Here is a 26,964-nt window from a genome sequence, read left to right as displayed (position 1 = left end):
GAGGGGCGGGGCGGGGAGCGGGGCGTGAGGGGAGCGGAGCCCGCGGCGGAGCCGCTCCCGGTCCCGCTCCCTCTCCCGGTCCCGGTCGCGGTCGCGGTCGCCTCGAGCTCCCCGTGCCCGGCCGGGGCCATGGCGGCGCTGGGCACCGCGGCGCTGCGGGCCCCCCGGCTCCTCGCCGCCTCCTGCCGCCGCGGGAGCAGCCACGGCAGCGGGGACGGCGGCCGCGGGCAGCCCCGGGAGCCGGCGGGGAGCGGCGGCAGAGCGAGGCGAGGAGCCGAGCCCGGCCCCGCGGCGGGCAGCCAGCCCGCGGCGGCCGAGGGGGCCGACACCAGGAGCTACCTGTGGGCCCGGTACCACGAGATGAAGAAGCTGGTGTACGGTAAGCGCCGAAAGCACCGGCACAAAGGCGTCGTGCCGCTAAACGCAGCTCCCGGGGGAGTTACAGCTCTGTTAATCTCTGTTTAACCCAAAATTGGGGTTGGGTGCCCGTGTGGTGGAGCAGCCTCTTCACGAGGCGTCGTGCTGAGCTCTTTGTTTCAGTCACGGCTCCCCAGAGCAAAACGTCCCGTGAAGAGGCATGAGCAGAGCTGGCCCAAGCTGGGTTTAATCGTGGCTTCTACGGCTCAGCCACGATGTGCCACGTGTGGCATCGTCAGTCTGCTCTTTTGGTCCTGATCTCTAACTTTGATGTAAAAGTGAGTGAGGTTGGGCTACAGGCTGGGAGATGTCGTCACCGCTTCAGATCCCAACGGTGCTGCCTTCTGTGTGCTGCCCGGCTCCAGTGTGGTGACACCAAAACCAGAGCCAGGCCAAAAGGTGCTGCTGAGGTAAAACCTTGCTCAGGAAACACCATTCATTTAATCCTGCCCCTTGCCTGTTGCGAGACTGACCCTCGAGGCCAGACGTCATTGCATCTGAGAATGCTGCTTCCACCTCATGTGCCCGAAGGACAAGGGTGACCGAGTGTCAGTGGTGGGCTTGACCAGGACTTGCAGTGCTTTGGATGATGCCTGAAGTGTCACGGAAGGCTGACAAGTCTGTTAATAAGCAGTGCCCAAAATCCTGCTCTCTAGGAAACATCCCATCCTGAAACCCAGTGGGTCTGGGAAGCAAGTGAAGGTTTGGCTGTGAGGAAATATGTGTTTTTTCCTAGATCTTCTAAACGTAGCTAAAAATAAATCAGCTTTCCTGAGGAGCTTTTGAAAGAACTGCTAACTTCTTGCCTCCACGTGGCATTGAGTGGTGAAGTGAGAGAACCGCTGGACACAGCGAGAAGTTTGCAGTGCAGGTGGTGAGAATTTGGGTAGGTTTTGGTAATGCTGAGGGCATAGGTCAGAGGTAGTCCTTGCTGTTTTCATGTTGTACAGACCAAGAAATAGCTTTGCAAGCCACACTCAGCAGCGTGTGCCCATCACCTTCAGCAGTGTGCAGAGAGGATGGCTCCTCTGTGTGGTCGCTACGCTGGTGACTTGCGCAGAGGTGGCTTTTGCAGTCCGGCACGTTTTGATTCTGCTCGTGTTGCTAATCTCAAGCAGGCACAAAGATTTAAGGGGCTCAATCTCTACCAAGCCAGGAGGCAGCCTGGTTCTGCGATAATGGGAGCCAGGCAGATCGCCTGGGGAGTGTGCCTGTTCTGCAGGTTGTGGCACCTACTGGATTGAGCTGGGAACAGAAATGAGAAATAGCAGCCAGAACTGGAAGCTAATTTCCAAATTCAGCTTTCCCTAACGTAACTTATTTTTTCTAGTAAAGAACTGCATAAAGAGCATTTGTCTAGTGCCTTTGTGAAGATTTTTAAATGTCATTTTGGAATAAAACAGTATTTTCTAAATATTGCAGTTGATTTGCATAGGATTTATTGGAGAGAAATCCCAAAATATTTGGGCATAATGACGTGAATTCGAGTTAGTGCTCCAGAGTAACTTTCAGCTCTCTTTTAGTGCAGTTCTTCTGTAACTTAGTGCTCTGAAAATAATACTTCTGTCTGCCCAGGCAAAGCCTGCCCTCTTGGTTGAGGCATCTGCTTGGGCTTTTTGGAGTGCTTTGCGGGAATTGCTGTGACATGGTACAAAACAACACTTCAGAAGGATAAAGAGGTGCATGGAAAGGAGAAAAACGGGCAGTTTGTCTATAGAAAACAGTCCACGTGAGCAAAGGGAATTTTTATTCATGGCGTGGAGGAGAGTGGCCATGGATAGGTCCTGCAGGCTTGCAGGGTTAGAGGTCTGCGAGCACGCAGGGTGGGAGGGATAGGCATGAGGCGCCTCTTTTACGTGTTATTCTTCCCTAACGCTGTGGATCTGAGGCTGAGGGAAAGCGAGTGCTTCCTGCTGCGCTGGCGGTGCCCCCGGGAGCTGAGGAGAACGCAGGACGTGTCTGGCACCTCCGACCGGGTTGTTTTCCAGATCAGAAGGGGCCATGTGGAGTCCTGAAGTCTCTGACCGTGGCTCACAGTTAATTACCCGCGTTTGTTTCTTTCTCTGCTGTCACTCCGGGATTGAGGGTTAGTGCTTTATAGCGACTGAGGGCTACTGCCTGCGAAGAGGCACTCGGACTGCCCCAAACGGACTCCAGCCGAAGCAGCTGCTCGGTGCCCCACAGAGATTTGCGCTCGCCTGGTGCTTACGCCCTGCTGTAACAAAGGCTCGTGTCCGAGCACTCTTCCTCGCGGTCTGCCTTGGCTGCTGGCTTCCCTCACACCCAGTAGCTGGGAGTGAGCTGGACAGTGCCGAGCCGTGCGTACGCCGGGATGTGCAGACACTTCCCTAAAACCGTCGGAGTTGCACATCGGGGCAAATTGTGCAAGCGCGCAGATTCCAGGGGCTGTGTCTGCTGCAAGGGCTGGTTTTCCCCTCTGTCCTCAGCTGTGTGCACGCCGGTTCCCCCCCCGAGCTCGTACATCCTGGGAGAAGTGCTGAGCAGGCAGTGACAGGCTGCCACGCCGCCTGCTGCTCCTGTCCCACCCAGGCAGAGGAAGTGGCTGGGATTGCCCTTTTTAATAACCCAAACTGGTCTACGCTTTGTTTCTTCTTGCTGTCATTTATTGTACCTTCAGCAATCCCTCATTACGAAGGAAAAGCAAAAGGAAAAAAATAAAAAGGCATTTCCCCCTGGCTGGGCTCTGGTGGGTGTCTGTTTGCTTTGACTCACCGATTGCCACGCAAATCGAGGCAGAGATCCCGGGCTGACGATGTGCCGTGTGGGAACCGCGTCCGACTCAGCAGCCTGGGGCTTGATGAAGCGCTCAGTTTGTAGCCTCCCAGCTGATTATCTTAAAAAAATAAATAATAAAAATATATACACAAACAGAAAGCCAAACACCTTGAAACGTGGCTCATTAAGCCAGGCACGTAAGGGCTGTCATATTGAAAACAATCCCATACAGGCTCTTTCCTGCAGTATTTGAACCTGGGGATTTCCAGAGACGAGGACAGGCCGTGGAGAAGACTCCAGGAGGCGTGTGTAGGGGACATGGTACACGGGAAGCTGCGGTGCTAAAGCGTTTTGGCTAGCGTATGCACCTTCCTTTGGCCTTCATGAGGTCAGCAAGGACCTGCTGTTAAGTTAGTGACCAAATGTCTGACTGGAGGAGAATTAGCCTGCCTGGAGGCTGCTGGAAAGCAACAGGGGCCCCGTACATTTGAGGCGGGCAGGGAGGAGCATGACTTCATCTGGTGGGTCTACCAAATGTGCTGTAAATCTTTGAGCAAGCGGCAAATGTTGGAGTAGCTCGACCTCTGTAAGGGTATGGCGGCAGCAAGTGGGGTGCGTGTGTCATTGAAACGTGTGCTTTCGTTAGGAGAGCTGCATATTGCACAGCAGTGTGATTAGGATTTTGTTTTCCTTGCGAAGAAGGAAAATAGTAACAGCCTACAAATGGCAGCATGGATTTAGAAAAAAGATCTTCCCACAAGTTATCTGGAGGTGAGGGCAGGAAATGGAGGTCTGTTTGTTTATGGTGCAGGAAGCATTTATGATGAGAGGATGAAAGCTGTGATCATCTGAATCTTATTTACATTCCCTATCTTCTAAAGTCCCAGTGGAAAGTACTCTGATTGCATCCCCTGTCCTCGGCCTCTTCCAGGAACTCTGCTGTCAGCAGAGTGACTGAAACGGGGCTCTCCTCCTCGATGTGTAGCCCCCAGGTCAGCCCTCCTGCCCCAGAGCGCTGCCTTCTCCTGCTAATTCTCTGGTGAAACACACTTGAAGGCTGTAGGAAAAAGGAGCTAAGAGAGAGGGTTGGGTGTATTTTTGTAATGCATCTCTCCCCTGAAAAATAGCTGATGTTACATGTCTGAATCCTGTTTCTTTGGTCACCTCTTTGGATTAGTGCTTGCAAATATACTTCGTGCTTTTACCTAAAGCACCCTTTGCCTAAAACGATCACAGAATTTACAAAGTCTTAATTGGGAATGGTTGGTATCACTTTCTAATATTTTTTTTGTTCTAGATTCAGATGAGACTTGGTTTTATAGCAAGGAAGCACTAAAGAACCAACCCAGGGATTCTTGCTAAAAGCCAAAAGTTCAGGTAGGAAGGGAAGAAAAAAAATAAATAAATCCTACCCGCTGATGCTGTGTAGGACCTGGAAAATGTCTGTGCTTTGCCTGTCATTCAAAGAGAAAATTACCTGTCTCTGAGGGGGAGGAAATGTCTCCTCCTCTCTGTCCCTCCATGTGGATGTGAGTAGGGAACCTACTGCAGGGACCTCTTTTTATTGCTTTTTGTCGCCTTGCAAGGAACAACTGTTGTGGAGTGGGAAGCCTGGAGAGGGTCTGTTCCTGCTCCTCCTGGTGTGGTGTAGCTGAAGTGCTCAGCTCTCTGGACTGGCTCTGAGGAGGACATCGAGGCTGTTCAGCTGCTGGCTCACTAAACCCCCATTTTCCCAGTGGTGTGTGGAACAAAGCGTTATTCACATGCAGTAGCCCCAGTTTTGGAGTGACCAACAGCGTGCAGCTGAGCTGTTTCCACAGCTGCTTATCAGAGGAGAGCAGATAACTTACTGCTATCAGCATTACACGCTCCAAGAGCAGAGCTTAATGGTGGTTGTTTTTTTCCCCTGTTTGTGCATTTTTGTTGTTTGTTAGTTTTACATTTTGTTGGTGTTTGTACAAAACTCTGTTTTATCCCATCCATTATAATGAATGTAAAAATGCCCCAGTGGTACCCGAAGAATCACAAAGTCTGGCTGCTTCTGGGGGGAACAAACGCCAAAAGGCAGACCTCAGAATTCCCAATTTGAAGGAATCCAGGTTCCTCAGGGAGGAGAGTTCTCCTGTTTGTGTTGCTCATACTTGAAGCGAGGGGCACAGGGTTTCCTGCTGATGCATCCCAGCTGCCTTTCACATCAGTGAGCCTGCTGAAAACGCAGTTGCTGTGAGCTAGAAATCTGACACTTGAAAATTGCTGGTCAAAATTGGATAAGCCAGAGCCCAACGACGTTGTTTTGTGTCCTCCTGACGCAGACGGTCAGTCTGACTGTTAAAATGGTTAGCACAATCGCCAGACAGCCAGCGGTTTCACAGTGTGCTTTCTCACAGGGAGGGTTATGTGTGTGGGCTAACTGGGGCAGGCTTTGCCTGCAGCACTGTGCTCCTTTGCTCTGCAGCGTGGTGCTTCCTGCTGCTGCCAGGCCCAGAACGGAAAGCTGAAATGTTGGTTTTCCTCTCAGTTTCTCTAATCTTTCCCTTTCCCTCCTCTTAGATCTGCTTCCGCCAGGAGTCTGCAGCCTCCTCAACCCGGCCGCCATCTACGCTAACAATGAGATCAGCCTGGGCGATGTGGAGATATATGGCTTTGACTACGATTACACACTAGCACAGTATTCTAACTTACTGCACTCTATGATTTTCAACACTGCCAGAGACATCCTAATAGAACAGTTCAAGGTAATGATGTGCTCAGAATTTCCGTTCAATTCATCTCACTGCTCTTTGCGACCCCCCAGCCATGCAGCATTGTGCACATATGGCAGTGACTCATTTTACTGAGGTAAATTTCACATTTCGCAGTCCTTGATTGCAGAAGGGTTTGTCTGTATCTGGAATGATTTTTGCAGTCGGACAATTTACCATGCTCTACATTCCTGAGGTTTTGTAAGTATGGAGCAGGAGCCTTAGTCTATAGTATCTGTTCTGCTTTCCCTAACTGTGGAAATCGTGCCCACAGAATTTCTGGTTTGGTGGTATGCAAGGTGGATAAACAAGGTGTGGGCCAGCACTGAAGCTGTACAGGACTTGACCTGTGCGAGTTAATGTGTGTAACACTGTATGGTGTGTCCAGTAATAGCCACCTTTGCAAACAGGGTGTCTGCTCTGTGCGTTTTCTTCTAGTGTCCATCTCCTTTTAGAGCAGCTCTGCAGTGCCACTGATTTTCCAAATACACACATTGAATAAGCGTACTAGAAGTCTCCTCACTGCCTGAGTGAATCTGTTAAGTTTTTGTTAGTGACCCTTAAATGAGAGGAACTATTCTGGAGGCTCCTGATCCTTTGTCTTTCTCCACTCACTTGCTTTGTTGAAGGGGCAAAACGAAGTCCATATGTTCCTTAGTTTATGCCTGAGATGAGAGGACTGGTAGGCATAAGCCAGCTCAATAGGTGAAATAATTTTGTTGATAAGCAATCCTTACGTCTCTTACGATGTTGCTATCTGCTTTCCCAGTATCCAGAAGGGCTTGGGAAGTATGACTACATTCCAGGGTTTGCCATACGTGGACTTCACTATGATGTACAAAAGGTAAGCTGTACAAAGTTCAGCCTCCTGGGCTTTGTCTTCCGTTGTGCTTTGGTTTTAGTGGAAACGCTTTCTGTCACTGTTTACAATAATGTTGATCACCAGCCTATCAGTCCGTGTGCTTATGCCTTCTGCTGCGTAGGTGGCTCTTGCTTACAAACATCCCAAGGCAAAGGTGTCTTATGTTTGCATAGCCTCTAGCAGCCTGGGACGTGCTAGCAAAGACCTCTGGTAAACAGCCTTGCTAATTTAAGTCAGTTATTTCCACAAGCTAATTAATTGAAAATTTAGCATGTTTGCGTGATCACTTCTGTCTTTTAGGAAATTTAAACAACAAACCTCAGTCCTGCATCTCCAGCAAGTACTTGCCAGGAGCAGAGGCATTATGCCTTGCTCTAATAATAGAAATGACTTGTCAGGAGAGCCCTTTAGGAAGCCTTCCCCACCCCCCACCCCGAATAATAGGACTGCCTGGAAAAAGATCCAAGCTACTTGAGATGCATGCTTCTTAGGAGCACAGGCGAGCAAAGCGCAAGCTTTAACCCTTTTTCAGCGTTTTGGACCCATTCCATGAAAGCCTGATGCCCAGTGATGTCATGCTGGCTGCTGCAGCCAGGCAGTCAGGTGGGAGAGCAGCAAAGTTGCTTCATTTTGCAGTAGCTTTTCTTATGTCGAGCTTTGAACAAGTTCGGCTCAGGCAGTACACTCTGCAACGTGTGTGCTGCTCTGCAGTGGGGAGGGTAAAGGAGGGATTGAAGAAAATACTTTGTAGAGTTTTCCCATGTCTTTTGTCCTAACTGAGGGGACAGAATGGCAGCAGATAGCTCATGCCTCTGACTTTATAATGCAACAAGTTAATCTGTGAGAAACTGAAGTTTCTTTCTGTTAAAGTCTGTTGCTGGCATATCAGAGGAACACAGAGGTGATGAGCCCAGCCAGGCAAAGTACTCTTTGAGTGAGCGAAGGGTGGGAATTCACTCTTCTTGGGATCAGAGCTTCTAAAACATGAAAACCTGGGTAGTGCCTGTCCAAGTCAATCTTTCAGCATATTTGCTTGCACTCCTTGCAAAATAGTGGGAGGTCTGCCTACAGTGTAACAAGCTGCACCGATGTGGTGTAGAGATAAAAGAATGTGCCTGCAGGTTGTGAATGCTCTGTGGAATCAATTACCTCACCCTATGCTAGGAACAGGACAAACAGTTTGATGCTGCGTCCTGCTTTTATTTGCAGAGTGATACTGGATTGGTGTGAGGCTGTTTTCTGTGCATGGAGAACTTGTATTATGGTTTCAGAAAGGTGCAGGGGCAAGAAATCTCTCACAAAGGGGAGCCTGGTATGAAAACCTCAAAGAAAGCTCCACTGTTACTAGCCTGGCATGCTTGTGAGCATCTTAGCTTAAATGTCGTTTAGGGAGGGCAAGAATTAACGTAGGGAAGGGTTCTTGTGTGAAGACAATGACTGGGTACAGCTGCGCTCTAAGTCAAGACTTGCCCCCTTAGTTCTGTTTAACATAAAGGGGATGAGAAATTGATCTCTTGTGCATGCAGAGCTCCTTTGGAATGTGTGTGCTTTTGGAAAGGAGATAAGAGGAGACTGTCTGAGGCACAGAAACATTGTCCCTCTCCCTTTCTTTTTTTCAACTGTGTCCTTGTCCACAAACTGCATACCTGTCAGAGCGTAACAGGCAGCAGTGTTTCAGTTTATGGAAAGGTGGTCTTTTGCCAGAGAGGCTTCTAAAAGGTCACAGTTTGGATCAGTTTTGTGTAAAAGTGGATGGGGAGTAAGTATAGTGTAAAATACATAGGTGTGGGATATTTGTGTTGACATTTATTTTCTATATAACATTTGTGTGCAGCTTGAAAGTTCAATAAAATTTCAGTGTAAACCCACCTGATTCTAACAGTAAATATCTATCCATTGTCACAGAGTCTTCTGATGAAGATCGATGCTTTCCATTATGTCCAGCTTGGGACAGCATATAGGTCTGTCAGTTCTCAAAATCATTTTCTACGTGCCTGTATATGCAGGTGTAGATTACTAAATCTGAGTAATCGTGGTTCATGATATATGAGCTTTTTTTTTTTTTTTTTTTTTTTCTTATGTGCAAAGTATGGTCTCGTCTGGTTTATCCTGTTTCTACTTGCTTCAAGTGCTTACCTGGCATATAATTTCAGGGAGTTACTTCTCTCAAGGATTTCAAGCCAAGTGTAGGTGGGAAGAGCTGGAGCTTTTTGTAATGGTTAATGACACATCTGGTCGTGTACTGTGGATAATGTCTGAGTTGCAGCTGCAGCGTGGCTGGGTTATTGTCTATGAGTAAACAGTGCAACTAGGGAAGGACTCCCCTGTACAGTCTGTGTACGTGCCTATCTTCTCCGAGCAGGAGCATATCCAGCAGTGCTATGCCTTGCCTCGTCACAGAGCTAAGAGGAGAGCGGTGTGGATGTGCAAATAAGCAGTGCAGGCATGTCACTAAAGCAATGATGCATGAGAATCTGGGCTTAGTTTCTGGCCCAGCTTGTCCTATTTTCCCATCTCCTCCCTTGTTCTCCAAGGAGAGCTGGATGTGGTTTAGAATAAATGATTAAAGAGCACAGAGCAAAGGGACTGCTTCCACATGGTGCCTCCAAAAACAGGCTGGAGGCGACTGAGAGAAGACCCTGCCCCAGTGCGAAGTGGGTTTGATGTGTTAGAGGTAGTAAATCATAGATATCTGTAGCAAAGCTGTAAATCTGTGCTGTATTTCCTGAGCATGGAAGCCAATGGCTTTTTTTTTTTTTTTTGAACTTAGCCCTTTTGCTGTTAAGTTTTAGTTGCAGTAAACACTCTAAGAATATTAAGAAAGGAATTTCATAATCAGAGAGAATTGGCTTCTTTGAGTGCTAGGTTTTTATTTGAGGGGAGAGAGGATTGGTACTACCACATATTTCACTGCAGCTTTAGAAAGAGATTTTTTTAGTGAAAAATGCCTTTAATCTTTTTTTTTTTTTTTTTTTTTTGCCTAGTGTCCTTTTGTAACTATTGTTCCTGAAGTGTCTTTCTCCTAAACTGTCCTTTGCTTTTGAGCAAAACTTAGGCAACTTTTAACTTCTTAGAGGCTCTACCTTGACAGAATAGGTAAGAAGAGAGAGAAAGTTGCTGGCTGCTTGACTAAACAGCTATCACAGATTGTGCAAGAGGCAAAACCTGCAGAAGTCAGAAGGCTGACTGTACAACTAGCTCTAGCTGTGGTTCTGGGGGGAAAACAGTGATCCCTGTTGAATGGTCTGTTAGTGAAGGACTTGTTTGCTCAGGAAAACCAAATAGGTAGGAAATCTCTTTTTCAGGAAGCTTTTATTTTTCTACACCTTTGCATTTAATGGTGATAAACCTCATGGAAGCAACCTTGCCAAAACTACAGTTACCCAGTGCTCCCAAAGTCAGGCCAGGGGGCCTATTTGTTGGGGCAGTCCTGCCAGCAGACTGACAGCAGACAGAGGGAAAACCTGTCTGAACTCTACTGGAATGTGGACAAAGCCCCTCAATTAATTTGAAGGAACGAACAAGGTATTTGGAAAATGTCTCGGGGAAGGTTTTATGTGAATCTTTAGCGCTGTGGAGCTGTCTGACTCTCTGGTTGTCTCTTCCATGCAAAAGAAATGTGTGAGTTTTAGAAACAAGCCTGTCTGTCCCTGTCTTCCTTTTCTCTGCAGTTTGTAGCTCTTTGCAGGCTGGTGATTACTGACATGCTGTTCCTGTTGTTTTGTGTCTAGGGGTCTCAAACCAGTGCCGGACGAGGAGGTAATCGAGCTCTATGGAGGTACCCAGCACATCCCTCTCTACCAGATGAGCGATTTCTACGGCAAGGTATTGTAAGCCCTTTACTGCCGTGAAGCAGCAACTCTCTTATCAGATAGGAAAAGAGTGAATTGTATGAACTTGTAAAGGACTCCAGCTTCCCTTACACTCAGAGAAGCGTGGTATCTGGTGAGCTGCAGTGTGTGTTTTTTGAGCTGCAGTGTGTGTTTTTGTACTAGTGGGAATTTGCCCCAGAGGTTATTTAGCAGTTTAGCATGTGAAAGACATCTGCAGAGCATTTCTGAACACCAGTGCTATTGGCCTAGAGCTGAATGGCTCTGCAGACTGATAGGGAGATGTTCCCTGCTTGTTCCTTTGCCAAATTCGGCTCCCAAGCTACCAGGGCAGCCTGCAGGGATAGTGTTTGCACTGAGTTGTGGGGGAGGGAGGTTGTGTGTGTACCAGCAGGGTGCTTGCAATGCCTTTAATTCTTTGGGTTTGGGTAGGGTTTTTTCCTTTGTGAAAGTGATCCCTGCCGTACCTCTTCAGATCTCTTCAGTGCACCTCATCCATGGTTGTTTCCTTTTTGAGGCAGAAAAGTTGTCACCGTAAAAGACTGAAATTCTATCGGTAGGAGCTGTGGAAATCTTTCGGTTGCTTGAGCAAGAGGAAGTTAGGAGAGATTTGTTTTCCTCAAGTGCCTAGTGTAGTGCTATGGGCAAGTGGGGCCATTCACATCCTTTTCCCCCAAGACTTGCTTTGTTTCTTGACCTTTGTTAGTTCAGTTGCCTATGGGGAAGCTGGAAGAAGGCAGGCTTCCTCTGGTAAATACCCCTCTGAGTCTGCTGTGTGAAGTCTTCAGCAATGTCACTTCTTGATTTTTCTCTCTCGGGAACAATTAATCTGAGCAGTTGCCTTCTGGATAAGCATATACACTGCTTATAGCTCAGTGCTGATTCCAGTTTTCAAATAGAACTTTTCTGTTTAGAATTTGATATCTGTCTGTAATCTGCACTTGATTATCCTTCTGCTCTGCAGCTCTCCTCGCCTCTGGCAAACTCGCTAAGATTTAACCTTTCTTTTTTTAATAAATACAAACATGAAATCTTCAAGCTGTGACCAGGTGCTCGTGCCAAGGTGCCTTGATGTGTTTCCTTGTAAGTACCAAAGCAGTTAGGTGTTTTCTTCTGTCCCGTAGTTAGTACTTGGCAGAGTCACGCTGTGCTTCCTCAAGTGATAATTCCAAAGGGACTCTGGGTTATAGTGAGGCAGACAGTGCGAGAGCTGATGTATGTGTGCAGCTGTGGGAGATCAGCATCAGGAAGATACCCTGTCCTAGCTCTCCTTGCTGAAGGATCTCATTTGTTGCTTTTCCCTGTAAAAGGATGGAAGGGACTTTCGTCTCACTGCAGGGAGCCCATTCAATGCTGCAGGGTGAAAAAAGCATTGTAAAAGCAAAATAGGAACATATTTGAACAGCATTTTGTATGCAGATTCTGTTTTCGAGAATGACGTTACAGACAGATCATGATATAGAGCAAAGGAGTACCTGCTGAGTTCCAGTCCCTTCCTTCCTCAGCGAGGTGCATTTGCTCAGTCACTTCAAAATGACTTTGTTACAATGAATTTTTCAATACTCATTTGGCCACAGAAATGGCTAGGGGATAGCAGTTTATTCTTCCCGAATCTCCTCTCCTAAAATGCAATGAGCCCTATATGCAAACAGGTGGATCCCAGAGAGAACAGAGGTACATACATAATGGAGTTTTGATCCAGCAATGTCTGCTCAGTCTGTGCCACTAACACACTAGTGGGAAAGCATCCGATTTAAGATGAGTTCTGGTGTCAGCAGGCACGGTGCAGCTGGTGTGGAGTGATGCTTTTGTAGGGAACTTTGACTTTGTTCCCCTCAGTGTGCCATGCCGATGGAGCCACCTGGGTATGGGTAACAGGAACATCTGCTTTGACAAATACTCTGTGGCCAATGACATAGGCTCAGGTGAGGATCTCAGTGAAGCAGCATTTTTATTCATGATTGCAGTGGTGGGCATCTGGCAAACAGTGCACCTACCAGTTCCATAACACAGTTTATATACTTTATTTCTTGACTGGGACCCTCCCCTGTTTCCCCACTGATTGGGTAGTCCAGGTTCACAATCTATCCAACGCTTTACAGATGACACATGGCTTTCAGTTGCCAGCCTGTTATTTTTTCAAATTTCTAGTGACTTTTTACTCTGTGAAGTGATAATACTTCTTTTCTTATCTGACTTGGCTTGACACACAGTGAGTTTTGCTTAGTTGCACTAAGGAGTCTGATTGTTATCTGCATTTTACAAGGTTGTCTGGTAAGTGGCCCAAACCAAAGGGTTTCCTCTTTGCTGTAGGTCAAGTTGTCTTGTGCTGGCTGGCTGGAAACTGTATAACCCTCAGCATAGTGACATAACTTTTGATCACAGCTTTTTTTGGTAACAGACCCCAGGCAAAATGCTGTTTGTTATTCCTTTGCCCTTTTGCATCTCATTTCTTGATCCCAGTTTGTGTTGCCCCAATATTGCCTTTAGTTAGTGCTAGTCTTTTGTTCTACCCTTGTATTAGGCAGCGTGTGTCCTCTGTGTGCTCCACCGTGTGTAGTCTGTGATCTCTTGGATGCTGCTTTGATGTCTGTCTTTCACACAGCTATAATAAATACCTTCTGATGTGGACCAGTATTATCCTAGAGACTTACAACTGTTGGTCATGGATTGCTCAAAGCTCACATGCGTGGGCGTTATATGGCAGGATTGCCAGGCACCTCTGGTGACTGGGTTCATTGAGAGGTCTACCTTCCAAACTGCTATTCGCATACAAGATCTTAATAACTGTTCCCTTGGCTGATCTGGCATTTCAGTGATGAAAAATGAAAAACTTGATTTCAGTTTACTGGTGAGACTCACCAGATTCCTCTGCACAGGTGGTACATGCTGAATAAACAAGCTTTATTGTGTTGGGTGCCCTCTCTGGAGCGAAACTTTGCAGTTGATCTGCTGATAAGTTTATTGTTAGGCTAAGAAAATAGCAAATATATGGGAGAGATGCAGCCTTGCCTAACACAAGGTGAGTTATTACTTGGTCTGGATGTAATTGTCTATTTCCACCTTAGTGTTTTTCTTAGTCCAGAACATCTTCCATGTAGTCCTGCATGAAGAGGGTTTGCTTTCTGGGTTTGCTTTTTCTTTTTCTTTTCCTGAAGTATTTTTAGTTCAATGCATCTTCTTCATTTTTTGTTTCCAGGGTCCTTCACTTAAGCAATTTATGGACATTTTTTCTCTTCCTGAAATGACACTGCTCTCTTCAGTCATTGATTACTTCATAACTCACGGCATTGAGTTTGACCAGGTCCATCTTTACAAGGATATATCTGTAAGTAAAATGTCAACTGCCTCATACAACATCAGATTTGTGAGCTCTTTTGCTTGTGAGCTTTGCAGTATCCAAACCTAAGGGTTGCTGTTGAGTAGTCTAATATGACTGTGTTATTGCTCCTTTAAATCAGAGCATTGCCAGGGAATATTCAGAGCTGTGTTTTTGGAACATTAGGTATGTGATTGTGCTACAGATTTAGTGTTGCTGTACATATTTCTTGCACAAGTGCCTTGGCCATTTAGGTTGAAGGTTCTTCCGTGGGAAATACGCCACAAAGCTTGCGTAAATGTTTTCTGGTTCTGCAGAGTGGTAAGCTCTGTTCTCCTGTTAATATCTCATTTTTCAAAGAGGCTTGTTATGACCATGTACCAAACAGTTTACCTTTTTTTTAAGGACTTGTCATGAAAAACCTGCCCTTGCCTGTTGTGAAAATCCACCCCAACTTCCTTTGCATCCACAGAGTAGTCTGATCCTTTTGGGGTGTTCCTCTATGCATGACTGTGGCTTTCAAGAGTGCATTACTCCAGGGTGCAAGTGGTGCCCAACAGCTTCGCTCCTGCACTTGAAAGGTCTATACTGGATCGTCACCACTGAGGGAGCGGAGTACTGTTGGACTTCTTAGTTAATGCTAGAGGCAAGATGTAAGAGCTTGAGACTGCTGTCCTAGGTGACGTTTGTTGACAGATGAGGTGTAGGCCCTGGTAGCCAAGGCCTTGCATGCTTTTTTCCACAGAGTGGGATTTTGACATTGTACCTCATGGGAATGTTATGCTCATTTTCCAGCAGCAGCCCGTCCATACACTGTTCAGGCTTCTTATGAGAGAAATGCTGCATCTATGCTGCTGCTTGATAAGGATCCACCCTGTTAGCTTCACTGCAGTCAAGGATTACAGCTCACGTTCTGACCTGCTGTTTGTGCTTGATAAGGGCATGCCAGCCAGTTTCCCATAAGAGCTGAACATGTTTGTAGGGTTGTAGTTGGTTTTTGTTTTTCCTTTTGGGGTGGGAAAATGAGAAGAGGGGACACAGCTGATTCCAGAGGTCTTCTGTCAAGAGTGTCTTCTGAGCCTTCTTTTGAGGTCAAAATGGACTTGTTCCTAGCTGAAGTCTTGAGAGCAGGCAGGTGGATGCCATAGCCTAACATAAACTCAATACAGGGCAAGGAGTGTGCTCAAGTCCTCAAGCTCCTGAGCACTAATCCTGGCAATTGTCTTTGCATCCTTGCTGAGGGCTGTGGTTGTTCCTGAAGGAGTGACTGAGGTAGGCAGAGAAAAGAGGTGCAACAGAAAATCTGCGCCAATGCCTGAAATCTTTACTGAGAAGGAGGGAACTTATCAGAGCAGCTTGTTATTTTTCTGGACAATGAGGATAAAAAAACATTTTTGCAGAATTTATCTTTTTGTAGTGCAAGTGCAAAGAAAAGCTTTGTGGGCATGAGCACAGAGATCCTTTGCCTACACAGACAGGTGTCAGTCTTTGCGTAATCCCGGTTCTTATTGCAATGCAGGCTCCCAGTAGGTTAAGTAAGACATGTTTGAACCTGACGCTCTTCCGTACTTCTTGGTGGTGATCCTAATTGCAGTGCTGTGCGTTTTGGAGCAAATTGAGTACTAGAGACACTGTACTGAGTCAAAAGGGCAGTCCCTGAGGCAGTGGTAAAGCCCGAAGCTGGCATGTAAACCTGTAGTCCTGCTGCACCAGTTTGGCCACTTCATCTTTAAAGTGAGAAAGCTTAAGCTGCTTTCCTCTGAAGGAATCTTTGTGCCCTGTTTGACACCTCCTCAGGCTATTAAGATTTTACCTGCAGAAAACTCAGTTTTCCCCTTTCCTTTTTCTTGTTATTATTGTTGGGGGGGAAGAGCACACTGGAATCCTTCTGCTCTGTAAATGTAGTTTTGACTCAAATCCTAGGCGTTGCTTGCTTTTAGTGCCAGTGCTGGTCAAGAGGAAGTTGTTTTCTTTTTAGCACTCTTGCTCTTTTTTTTTTTTTCTGTCTCATAGCTCAATAGGGCAGTCTCTTGGTGAATGAGATGTGACCTCTGCCTTTTTTACCATTCAAATCCAAACTGTGGAAAGAGACTCCTAAAACTCCACCATGCAGAGGTGCCTCTTCCTCCTTCATTGTCCCTCACCTAAACTGTAAACTCAGGTTCTCTCCCTAGCTTGAAGGAAATGATTTTGGGGTGACATGCATGTTTCACCAGCATGGCATTGTGTGGTGGGTCGTGTGTGCAAGTGTTGCTGTAGGAATGGCAGTGGTGATTGCAGTCTGAAGGGGCACCTCCTAAAGGAGTGCACTTCAGTGTAGCAGTGATTTAAGCATCCTGGGTAGAGGCAGTCTTTGTGCTTACCTGTCTAAATTGTCATGGATGAAAATTGTACCTTGAAAACATATGCAAACACTGCAAAATGTATTGCTGCTCTGGAAATGGTCTTGTGTATCTGGCATATCTCATTGGATGGAGACTTGTGAAAAATCTCATTTGGGTGTGTCTGAAAATATGTTGCATCCTGGCCTCTGGCCTGGAAAATAGAGGAGATTTGGATACCCTTAACAACATCTGTTTTCACTTGAAAACCATCTTGAAAAGTGGGCAGCTCCATTTTGGCAAAAAAAAAATACCCTCCTGCACTCATCATATACGCTTCTGTGCCCGCTGGCTACCTGGGGCTCAGACTGGTAGCCTTCCCTGGCTCATGGAAGCCCATAGGAATCACAGGTGCTTGCTTCTCCTGTTGTTCACTTCAGCCATGCTCCCATCCTTTGGATCACATTTGGCAGAGCTTCCACAGGCATAAGGAAGTAAAGCTAGCTAAGGTCTGAGCCACAGAGGTTTGGGTGCAGTAAACAGTTTGGGAGTTATGCAGTCTTTGATTGCCTTGGTAACAGGGCATAAATATGTGCTGGTTTTCAGGAGCAGAAAGGAAGTAGTGTTCTCATAGAATATCTTGAGTTGAAAGGGACCTACAAGGACTGTGAATTCCAACCGCTGGCTCCACACAGGACCACCAAAACTCAGACTCAATGGCTGAGAGTGCTGCCTAAACTCCTTGAACTCCGGCAGCTCAGTGCCGTGCCCGCTGCCCTGGGCAGCCTGTCCCAGGGCCCGACCACCTCTGGGTGCAGAACCTTCCCTAACACCAGCCTGACCCTCCCCTGTCCCAGCTCCATGCCGTCCCCTTGGGTCCTGTTGCTGTCCCCAGAGAGCAGAGCTCAGCGCCTGCCCCTCCGCTCCCCTCGTGAGGGAGCTGCAGGCCGCCATGAGGCCTCCCCTCGGCCTGCTCTGCTCTGGGCTGAGCAAACCCAGGGCCCTCAGCTGCTCCCCATGCGTGTTGCCCTCCAGGCCCTTCACCATTTTTGTAGCACTCCGTTGGACACTTTCTACCAGTTTGATGTCCTTCCCATACAGTGGTGCCCAAACCCACCCACAGGTGAAGCCACACCAGCAGAGCAGAGCGGGCCAGTGCCTCCCTCTGCCGGCCGTGTGTGCCTCAGACCCCCAGGACAGGGCTGGCTGCCCGGCCATGCTGATGGCTCCTGTCCAACCTGCTGACCAGTAGAACCCCAGGTCCCTTTCCTCACTCTCCAGCCTCTTGTCCCCCTCTCTGTATAGCCAGGGGTGCAGAATCCAGCACTCGGTCTTGTTACATTTCATGCAGCTGGTGATTGCCCAGCCCTCTGATCTGTCAAGATGTCTCTGCAAGGCCTCTCCACCCTCAAGGAGTCAGCAGCTCCTCCTAATTTAGTATCAAATGCAAATTTAATTAGTGTGCATTCAAGTCCTGTATCCAGATCACTTATGAAAGCATTGAAGAAAACTGATCCCAAAATAGAGCCCTGGGGAACCCCACTAGTGCCTGGCTGCCAGCTTGATGTAACCCCATTTAGTGCAACCTTGTGGGCCTGACCCACCAGCCAATTGTTCATCCACCCTATAATGTACTTGACTAGCTGAAAAATGAGTGTTTTGTCCAGAAAGATACTGTGAGAGAACAGTACTGAAAGCTTTGTTGAAATACTAAAAGATTACATTGACTGCCTTCCCCTGGTCAATTAGGTGGGTAACCTTGTCATAAAAGAAAACTACTTTAGTTAAATAGGGCTTTCCCCTTGTGAACCCATTGGCTGTGACCAATGACTTCATTGGCTTTCAAGTGGTTTCCAATAACTCCCAGAATAATCTTCTCCATAACTTTACCAGGCACCAAAGTGAGGCTGATGGGCCTGTAATTACCCAGGTTGTCTTTGTTGCCTTTCTTGACAACTGGGACAACACTTGCCGGCTTCCAGTTGACTGGGACCTCTCCAGATTCCCAAGACCAGCCAGATAGGTTTTGAGGTTTTTCTCCTTATACTGTGTCAGCTTGACTAATCACTGTGCTCTTTTCAGCATGTCAGTGAGCCTTGCTGTATAAGTCCTCTGCTTTGTGTCAATGTAGCATTTCTTCATTCAACAAGAAGAGGGGATGTGTCATTACTGTATTGCTCCTCAGTGGTGGCAATAAACTTGCATGTTGGGAAGCAGGAATGCTGTTTGTAAAACTGATACTTTTTCCCTATCCTTTTCTTTAGGATGCTATTAGAGATGTGCATGTGAAAGGAGTGATGTACAAATGGATTGAAAAAGATATGGGTGAGTTTAAGCAGAGCTCTGGTGCCAGATCTATTTTGTGTCTTATACTACATGGCATTCTGCATAGGATTGCTGCATAGGTCCTACACTCAGTTGCAGGAGTGAGGTGGACATAGAAATGAATAAAATACTTGATTATGGGTAGAGTGGCATTGAGGACCAGGTTATATTTAGGGTCTGACGGAGGATCTGTTTTAATGGAAAAGAGAGCTACCTCATTGCTTGTGTTTCTGTTTTCCTTCTGCCTTTAAGTGAGGGGTTGACAGTCCTTGTCATGGTGTGAATGTGCAAAGGCACCGTCTAGAAAGACAAACAAGGCTTCCATTCATAGGAAAGAAAGATCCTGGTAGGAACATGGCCCAGAATGGCTGTGCCTGCTCATTGTGACAGTTTGGGATCAAGCCTCTTAATCGCCAGCCTTTTCAGTTCCTCAGTCTTTTTCATCTCTCTAGGTGGGATTGATGAGGATGAGGAAGCCCATTTTATCACCGTAGTGCTTCACTACCTGCCCTACCTGAGATGGATCTAGCTCAGTCCTTTTGCAGCCCATAGTGGTATAGGGGCTAGGTTTTGGTTTTATTTACTTATTTTAAGAAATGTGGTCATGATCTATGCCAAAATTTCTTGATTGATGGATGTCTGTTTTATTCCAATATAGAACAGTATATTCTGCACGGTGACGAAATCTATGCTGTCCTAAACCGACTGGTGAACCACAAGAAGAAACTCTTCCTCATTACAAACAGTCCCTTTAGCTTTGTGTGAGTACCATTACTGCCCACTGATGCATCACCGCAGCACAGCAAGAGCTTTGCAGTGCGGTCTGTCCTCTGAGCATCTGAAAGTTGTACGCTAGTGAGTTTTGTGGCAATAGTGGTGAGAGCACTCTAGAGGAACCGGTTGTGGTGAACATTGCACCCCGCTTTCTACACCACCAACTTTCACTTCTTGGAGAAACTATTAGTCTGTGACTGGCCACAGTGTTACAGAACTGCCACTTTCAAACTCTGGCAGCTGTGCTGCATCACAGACTTCTCTGGACTTCCTCTGGTAGCTGGAGAAAGGGTGGGACGCCTGGAAATGGTCAAAGTGCTACATCAATCCTCCATGCAATCTGACACCCTAGTGGCACTCAGAAATCTCTGTGCTTTTTTCTTTGTTTCTGAAATGAAAATAGTTTTAGGACAGACTGTTGTGAAGACGCAATGTTGGCTGAAAAGGGTTCCGTTAACATTTCTGTTCCTTTTTTCCCCTAGGGACAAAGGAATGAAACACATGGTTGGCAAGAACTGGCGGGACTTATTTGACATGGTCATTGTGCAAGCCGACAAACCCAATTTCTTCACTGATCGGAGGAAGTATGTGTCCTAAGGCAATACTGCGGTGCTGCACATGGGCCTGAGGTTTTGGGCCCCGGTACCTGGAGTGAATGGCTCCTCTTACCTTCCTGAAGAGTTGTTTATAGTTTCCTAAGTATAATTTGGATCCAGTACATATCCAGCCTTCCATTCTCATTTCAGATATTCTCTGAGGCTTTCATCTTAGTCAACAAAAAATTACCAGTCTGGGAATAAGTAGATCACATGGGTAATGCCGAGGAGTAAGCATGTATTTAAAACTAGCTATCCAGAGCTTTAACATTTTTTTTGTGGCCTGGGCTTAACTTGGATTTTTAGGGGTATTAGCGCACTTAAATCTTTAGAAAGAAAAGAAATGGAACGGTATGTATGACAGCTGGCTGTTTCTTGGCACTAGGTCTTGAGAGTGTGCCAAAATCTTTCCTTCTTCAGTTCCTGAAAGCAAATATGCGTGGTTTTAGTTAGTGGATATATGTTGCTTTGTAATTGGCAGCTCTGGAAGTCTTTGTACGTGGCAGCTGGGTTTTGTGGTCAGTTAGGAGCTGCCAAGGGGCCGGCTGATAGGCAGGTTGCTATCCTCACTTTGCTCTTTTGTTTATTGGTTTGGGGAACTTGTGCCTGCTTTGTTGCCTCAATTTACAACTGGCCAGGAACTACTGTATTTGACCCTTGAGGGAGAGGACTGCTGTTTTCTCTTTCTATATTTTCTTTGCCCACCTCCCAGGCCACTACAATAAGCAGGAATAAATCTATGAACTGTATTTAAAACTCGTGCTGACCAGTAAGGGTTTTGTCCATGGGATGTGGGTGAAATCTTGTAGAGATGTGGCCTGGTGTGACGTTGATCTGGTCCTCTAGGACTTAAAACATATGGCTGCATGGTGCCTAAGGTCCACTCACATAATAAGCCAGTGGAATGGCAGGGACATTCATCCAAGGTGAGGGGAAGCCTCCTGGTGGTGAGCTGTAGTCAACTGTGGAGTGCTTTCTCTGAGGGGAAGTGCAGGTGTGCCCTGGAGATCATTTGTGCTCTGGGAGGCCTTTGTTTCTTTTGTCCGAGTGGAAGGTAACCAGGCAAGCCCTCAGGAGCAACAGTGGGCACCTCAGGTCAGCTGCCAAGATCAGCATGGAGACTGTTTCCCATCCACTCCGCAGCCTGCTTTATCCCATTAAGACATTCCAATCTCTGCTGTGCTGGGGGTGGTCTGGCTGGAACAGGACACAGAGCGTTTCAGGACAAAGCCTTGGCCTTACACCTTCAGAGGAAGTCTTGTTTTAATATTAGGCATTTAACCATTGGCATAAAATGGTTGCAGTCAATGGAAGCAGTCTGAAAAGATATTTCCCTCTCACGCTTTCTTCCTGAGAAGAGTGCAGAAGGCCCTGAAGGTCACTTCTCATATGGTGTTTTTATCATGAGTTGTTATCTAGATAAATAAGTTTTCCAATTTGAATGTTGTAGTCACTGGGTTACAACCATTAAAAATCAAAAGAAGTTGACATCTCTCCTCTTTTTTTCCAGACCTTTTCGAAAACTGGATGATAATGGCTCGCTGCAGTGGGACAAAATAAATCAGCTGGAGAAAGGAAAGATCTACAAAGAGGTAAAGTGACCTGGATGTGTAAGGGATATGAAACAAGAGTCTGGGGACTCATAATATACCTGCAGTTCAGGAAGTCATTGGAAAAGCCTGAAAATAATGAGAAAACAGGAAAATCTGCTTAGTTCATGGTAGGGAGAAAATGATGGCCACTTCTGTAGATCACTTGTAGATGTTTGAAAAGTGAAAAATAGATCCTTGAAAAGTTAAAGAGCACTTGCAAGGAGCCATGCTCTAGGCTTTGTGCTGTGCTGGCTGGTGGCAGTGAGAGAAGCCTTCTGGCCGTGTACAGGGGGGTTTTGCTTGGCCTGTATGGTTTCAGCATGCTTTCAGCATGTCTCTCAGCATGTTTTGGAGCAATAGCCTTGGGATCTGCAAGCCTCTGAAAAGTCTTTTCAGCTCCTGCTGGGATGTGCACATTAAGATAAGGTGTCTTGGTATATCAGAAAGCCCTCCCAAGGTGTGTTATGCCTGTCAGTGTGTGATAAACCAACCTCTGAGCATGGTGGGAGATGGATGGTGTCAGGTGTGGGAAAGGCTGCACTCCCAGCAGTCACAGCTTTTCGGTTGCAGGAGGCAGAGCTGAAATAAGGTGTGACAGAGCTGTCTGAGAAGAAAACTTTTTGTCTGCAGCTCTGAAACGGTTTCCTGCATAGCTCTGTGTGGGTGGTGCTTCAGAAAGGTGTATAACTGGAGTGATTTATTCCACCCAGCCCAGCTGGTCTTTGTGTTGAAGATGGAGGGTTTCCCAGGGCAGGGGAAAAGGGCAGAGCTGGGCAGTTATCCTAGGGTGTTGGGTGCTTGCTTTCTGCCCAGGATGATCTGTGCTGAGTTCTCTCTGCCAGGCTGAGTTTCTCCTCACTGCTGCCCAGTCTGTGTGAAAAGGGGAAGCAGGAGAACATCCTCTGCGTGTGTAGCAGGGGTCAGACACAGTGGACACCCCCTGCCCTGTGAACGTCACCTTAGGAGCTCTGTTCTGACATCACCCAGGGTGACCAATAGCTGCATTTTTTCCCTTAAGTCCCAGTCCTGAAACCTTTGCCCTGGAGGGGGTCCCGAGAGTGTGCTAGTCCCGAGCTGTCTGCAATCTGATGTGTATGCAGAGGTCACCCACATCTCACTTCAAATCGTTTTGCATAAGATTGGAAAAGGTGGCAGGAGCTAACAAAGCTGTAAAAGACAGCCTAGCACTTTTAGGAAGGTCTTTGTAAGTGAGGAGAGGTTTCACACTGAGGTGACTTCTGGGGTAGAGAATGAAGAAAAAAGGGAGATCAAAAAGGGCACAAAGTCATGCTCCCCTCTTTCTCCACTTTCTGAAAGACAAGCATCAAGGAATGGGCTCTGGTGAACTTGCTGCCTCGGGGTGTTCTCCTAGCAGCTGGTCTGTCCCCTGAGAAAAAGCGGCCTCTGGCTTTAGGACGGTTTGTTCCTGGCTATGTGAGCTGTGGGATCCCACGGGAAGAATCTATTAGTGAGGTTGTGGTCAAGTAGCTGGGACCTGACCTGTGCTAGAAAAGTAGGTCATGTCCTTGGGCAGTGCTGTTCAGAAACCTCTGGCCTGTCCAGCGGGTCTGTCAAAGGAGCTGGGAACATGCGAGCAGAGCTCATAGAAAGTCTCTCTCCCACGTGCAAACTTTCTCAGTGGGTTATCAGCTCCCTCGGAAGAGAAGGTGCACCTCACCCATGCTGAGGGGTGACCTTATTAACGTTTATAAATGTGTAAAGGTGAGTGTCAGGAGGATGGAGCCAGGCTCTTCTTGGTGACACCCAATGATAGGACAAGGGGCAGTGGGTGCAAAGCTGGAACATAGGAGGTTCTGCTTAAATATGAGAAGAAACTTTTTTACAGTGAGGGTAACAGAGCACCGAAACAGGCTGCCCAGGGGGACTGTGGAGGCTCCTCTGGAGACATTCAAAACCCACCTGGACGCGTTCCTGTGGGACCTGATCTGGGTGTCCCTGCTCCAGCAGGGGGATTGGACTGGGTGTTCTTTCAAGGTCCCTTCCAATCCCTCACATTCTGTGATTCTGTGCAGCCTGTGAGGTGAAATCCTCATTACCTGAGCCCAGCAATTCCTATCCCCAGAACACTCAGGCTTCCTCCTGTCCAGCAGTCAGGCCTTTCTCTTTTAGGTGTTGTTCACTTCTGGTCTCTCAGCTGCCTCCTTCTCTTGCCTCCTGGTCCGTGCAGTCCCCTTGACTTGCTGTGCCCTAGCGCACACAACTTCCCCTTGTATATTGGGGCATAAGGAATTTCTGGCTTTTTTCTGTAGCCTGAGGAAGCCTGAGGGATACACAGGGAGGTTGTTAACACAGGTTAAAAAAAAAAAAAAAAAAAAAAGTGAGACAAAATGGAGAAGAATAGAAACCTGTGGGTTTGGAAGGTGGGGGAGTAAGCAGGTTGACATCTCAAGAGCGCTTATATCAGTGTGCCATGGTACAGTGGCACATCCAATTGCAGGGACAGTGCTGCCAAGGTGGCTGCCCAGTACCAGTGAGGATGAAGGTGTTTGGCCCGTACCCACATTTCTGTTCTCCTCTTACTTGCAGGGTAATCTCTTTGACTTTCTGAGGCTGACAGGTTGGCGTGGATCTAAGGTGCTCTACTTTGGTGACCATTTGTACAGCGACCTTGCGGTGAGTAAAAAGCGCTCTCTTTGCTCTCAGTGCTTCTGTGTGATCCCCAGCGACACTTTAAGTGATGAGCACTGCGCATCAGGAGGGATCTGTCTGTGTCTGGGCTGTGATTTATAGACAGTTGGTCACCCAGGAGGCTTGTTTTGCCAGACTTCTGCACCTCTGTCATGACTGTGTTTTGGAGGAAAACCTTGTTGCTGGCCTGGAAGGCCTGGATCATCCCAGCCTGTCTAAAGGGAGGGAGCTGCTGTGGGGGAAAAAGACTGTGCAGAGAATAGCAAGGATAGAACAAGCTTGTTGGAGCCCTACTGAAGTAGGGGGAGAAGCAGTGCAACCAAATTAGCTTCTGTGGTAAGAGGAGAGCATGCGTGAGGCAGGGCTGTGGCTGGTGAGGGGTAGGAGAAGGCTGAGGAGGGGAGCAGCGAGGTGGCAGCAAGCCCACACGGCTGCTGTGGTTGTGTTGGTCTGTAAGGCAGTGCCCTGCTCTGAGTGCTCGTGTCTCTGGCACACAGGGCTTGGTGTTCTGCAGGCTGTGGCTTTTGGGACCCTTACAGGACATAAGCGCCCTCACTCTGCCATCACGCAGAAGGAAACTGGAGAAAGGGCTCCTGAAGTACTTGTGGTTAAAGAACAACGGCTGGTCTGTGAACTTGAGAGCGGTTTATGTGAATCCCTCATGTCTGGATGCTTCATGCAGCTGATCCTGGTGCCTGGGAGATGGGTGTTACTGGCAGGACCCAAACCAGACTGCTAGAAGGCCTGTCCCCTGAGGATCTGCGATGGGAACAGACCACTCTTCTAGGAAATAGGGTTGTATTTAGCTTTCAGTCTTCGTGTTGAACTTGAGGTTGTTTTTTCACCCTGACCTCTAGGACCTCATGCTGCGTCACGGCTGGAGGACTGGAGCCATAGTCCCTGAACTGGAGACAGAGATTCGGATCATAAACACGGAGCAGTACATGCACTCCCTGACCTGGCAGCAGGCTCTGACGGGGCTGCTGGAGAGAATGCAGGTGAAGAGCTCCTGTCTGAGCAGGGCGGGTAGTGTGCTTTCTGTGTCTGAGACTGGGGCTTGGTGTGGGGATCAGAGGATACACTATTTTGCCTGTGTTCTCAAAAAGCATCCCATTCTGCTCAAAGGAAGGTGGTGCAGAGGCCCTGTGGGTTTAGGAGTTACGGTGGAAACTGGGGGGACCTGAGGTGTGGCTCGCAGGACTGACGTAACCCGGTGTGTGCTGCTGTTGTCTCCGCAGATGTATCAGGACGCGGAGTCGAAGCAGGTACTGCTGGAGTGGATGAAGGAGCGGCAGGAGATCAGGTGAGTGACTGCCCTGCTTGCTCAGGGGCTCTCAGAGGCTCCTTGGTCTGTTTGTTAACCCATTTTAGGGAAATGGCTGCTGCAGCTGGTGGCCTGCACCATGTCCCTGGTGCCCTGTGTTGGGTGGGGCACAGGGAAGGAGCCTGGTAAGTGCCTCCTGCCTACAGCTCTGTCTTTTCTCTCAGGTCACTGACAAAGAACCTGTTTAACCCCCAGTTCGGAAGCATCTTCCGCACCTTCCACAACCCCACCTACTTCTCCCGCCGGCTGGTGCGGTTCTCCGATATCTACATGGCATCCATCAGCTGCCTGCTGAACTACGACGTGAATTTCACCTTCTACCCGCGGCGCACCCCCCTGCAGCACGAGGCTCCGCTCTGGATGGATCAGCTGTGCACGGGCTGCATGAAAACCCCCTTCCTGGAGGAGATGGTGCACATTCGGTGAAGGGCCGGGCCTTTTGGGGCCACGGCGTTTCACAGGTGGAGCCACCAGCACCTCTCCGCCCGCCACTAAAGGCTGTCTGACACTTGTGTAGGTGTCTGGGTGTTTTATTGGGTTTATTTTCCCCCTCCTTTATTCCACCCTTCTCCCTGTGGGCTGGGCAGCTTTGGGGGGTCGTTTTGGGAACTGAGTGAGCTGTGGGGAATGCTGTAGGGGCAGAGGGGATGGAGAGGAGGCAGCGCTGGGGGCTGGCAGCTGCTGCCCCTGCTTGGCGCCTGGAGAAGGGCTCAGACACTCGGACACGGGGGCAGCGCTTTATTGGGGCCACGGGGGGCAATGGGGCCGGGGGGGGGGGGGAACAGGAGTATAGGGAGGGGGCGTGGTCACACGGAGAGGGCGTGGTCACGGGGAGGGGGGCGGGGCCGTGCTCACGTGCAGCGGTTCGTAGTCGGGGGCGTGGCTGCCGTAGAGCGGGTTGGGGATGGCGACCAGCGGCCGCTGGGGGCGGGGCCTGGCGGCGCGTGGCCCCGCCTCCCCCCGCGGGCGGGCCGGCCGTGGCTCCGCCTCCTCCTCCTCCTCCTCGCACAGGTCGGCCTAGGGGGGTGGGGCAGGTGTAGAGTGGGACACGCCCCCCTTGGGCCATGCCCCGCCCCCTTGGGCCATGCCCCGCCCCCTCGGGGCGGGCCCCTCCCCCGCCCACCCTATGCAGCCCGCCCTTAGGTTAAAAAATGTATGAAAATAAAAAGGGGTTTCGAACAGTAAAATAAAAAATAAAAATAAAATGAAATAAAAATAGGTTAAAAATACCGAAAACAAGAAAAACAATAAATAAAAAATAAAAATGGAATTAATAAATGTAGGTTAAAAGTAATTAAAACAAGAAAAATAAATAGAAGTAAAAAACCGAAATGTAATAAAGAATAAACCTAGGTTAAAAGGAATTAAAATGAAAATTAAAAAAAAGAAATCAAGAAAAATAAATAAAAATAAAAAACAAAATGTAATAAAAAAATAAATGTAGGTTAAAAATGATGAAAACAAGAAAAACAATCAAT

General features: G+C 47.9%; 1 protein-coding gene across 1 annotated transcript; it reads left to right on the top strand.

Moving 5' to 3' along the window:
• The first annotated feature begins 129 nt into the window (after nucleotides 1–129).
• NT5DC2 (5'-nucleotidase domain containing 2) lies at nucleotides 130–25,998 on the top strand. The gene is made up of 14 exons (XM_032194417.1): nucleotides 130–379; nucleotides 5,704–5,888; nucleotides 6,664–6,738; nucleotides 8,662–8,717; nucleotides 10,488–10,581; nucleotides 13,786–13,914; nucleotides 18,491–18,551; nucleotides 19,210–19,312; nucleotides 19,808–19,909; nucleotides 21,432–21,513; nucleotides 24,061–24,147; nucleotides 25,020–25,160; nucleotides 25,401–25,465; nucleotides 25,651–25,998. The coding sequence occupies exons 1-14, from the start codon at nucleotides 130–132 to the stop codon at nucleotides 25,910–25,912; spliced, it is 1,692 nt and encodes a 563-aa protein (XP_032050308.1). The 3' UTR covers nucleotides 25,913–25,998.
• Nucleotides 25,999–26,964: the final 966 nt, after the last annotated feature.

The sequence above is a fragment of the Aythya fuligula genome, chromosome 10 (assembly GCF_009819795.1).
Source record: "Aythya fuligula isolate bAytFul2 chromosome 10, bAytFul2.pri, whole genome shotgun sequence".
Classification (NCBI taxonomy): Eukaryota; Metazoa; Chordata; class Aves; order Anseriformes; family Anatidae; genus Aythya; species Aythya fuligula.
Note: the sequence above shows the minus strand (reverse complement) of the source record. Positions and strands in the feature narration are given on the sequence as shown.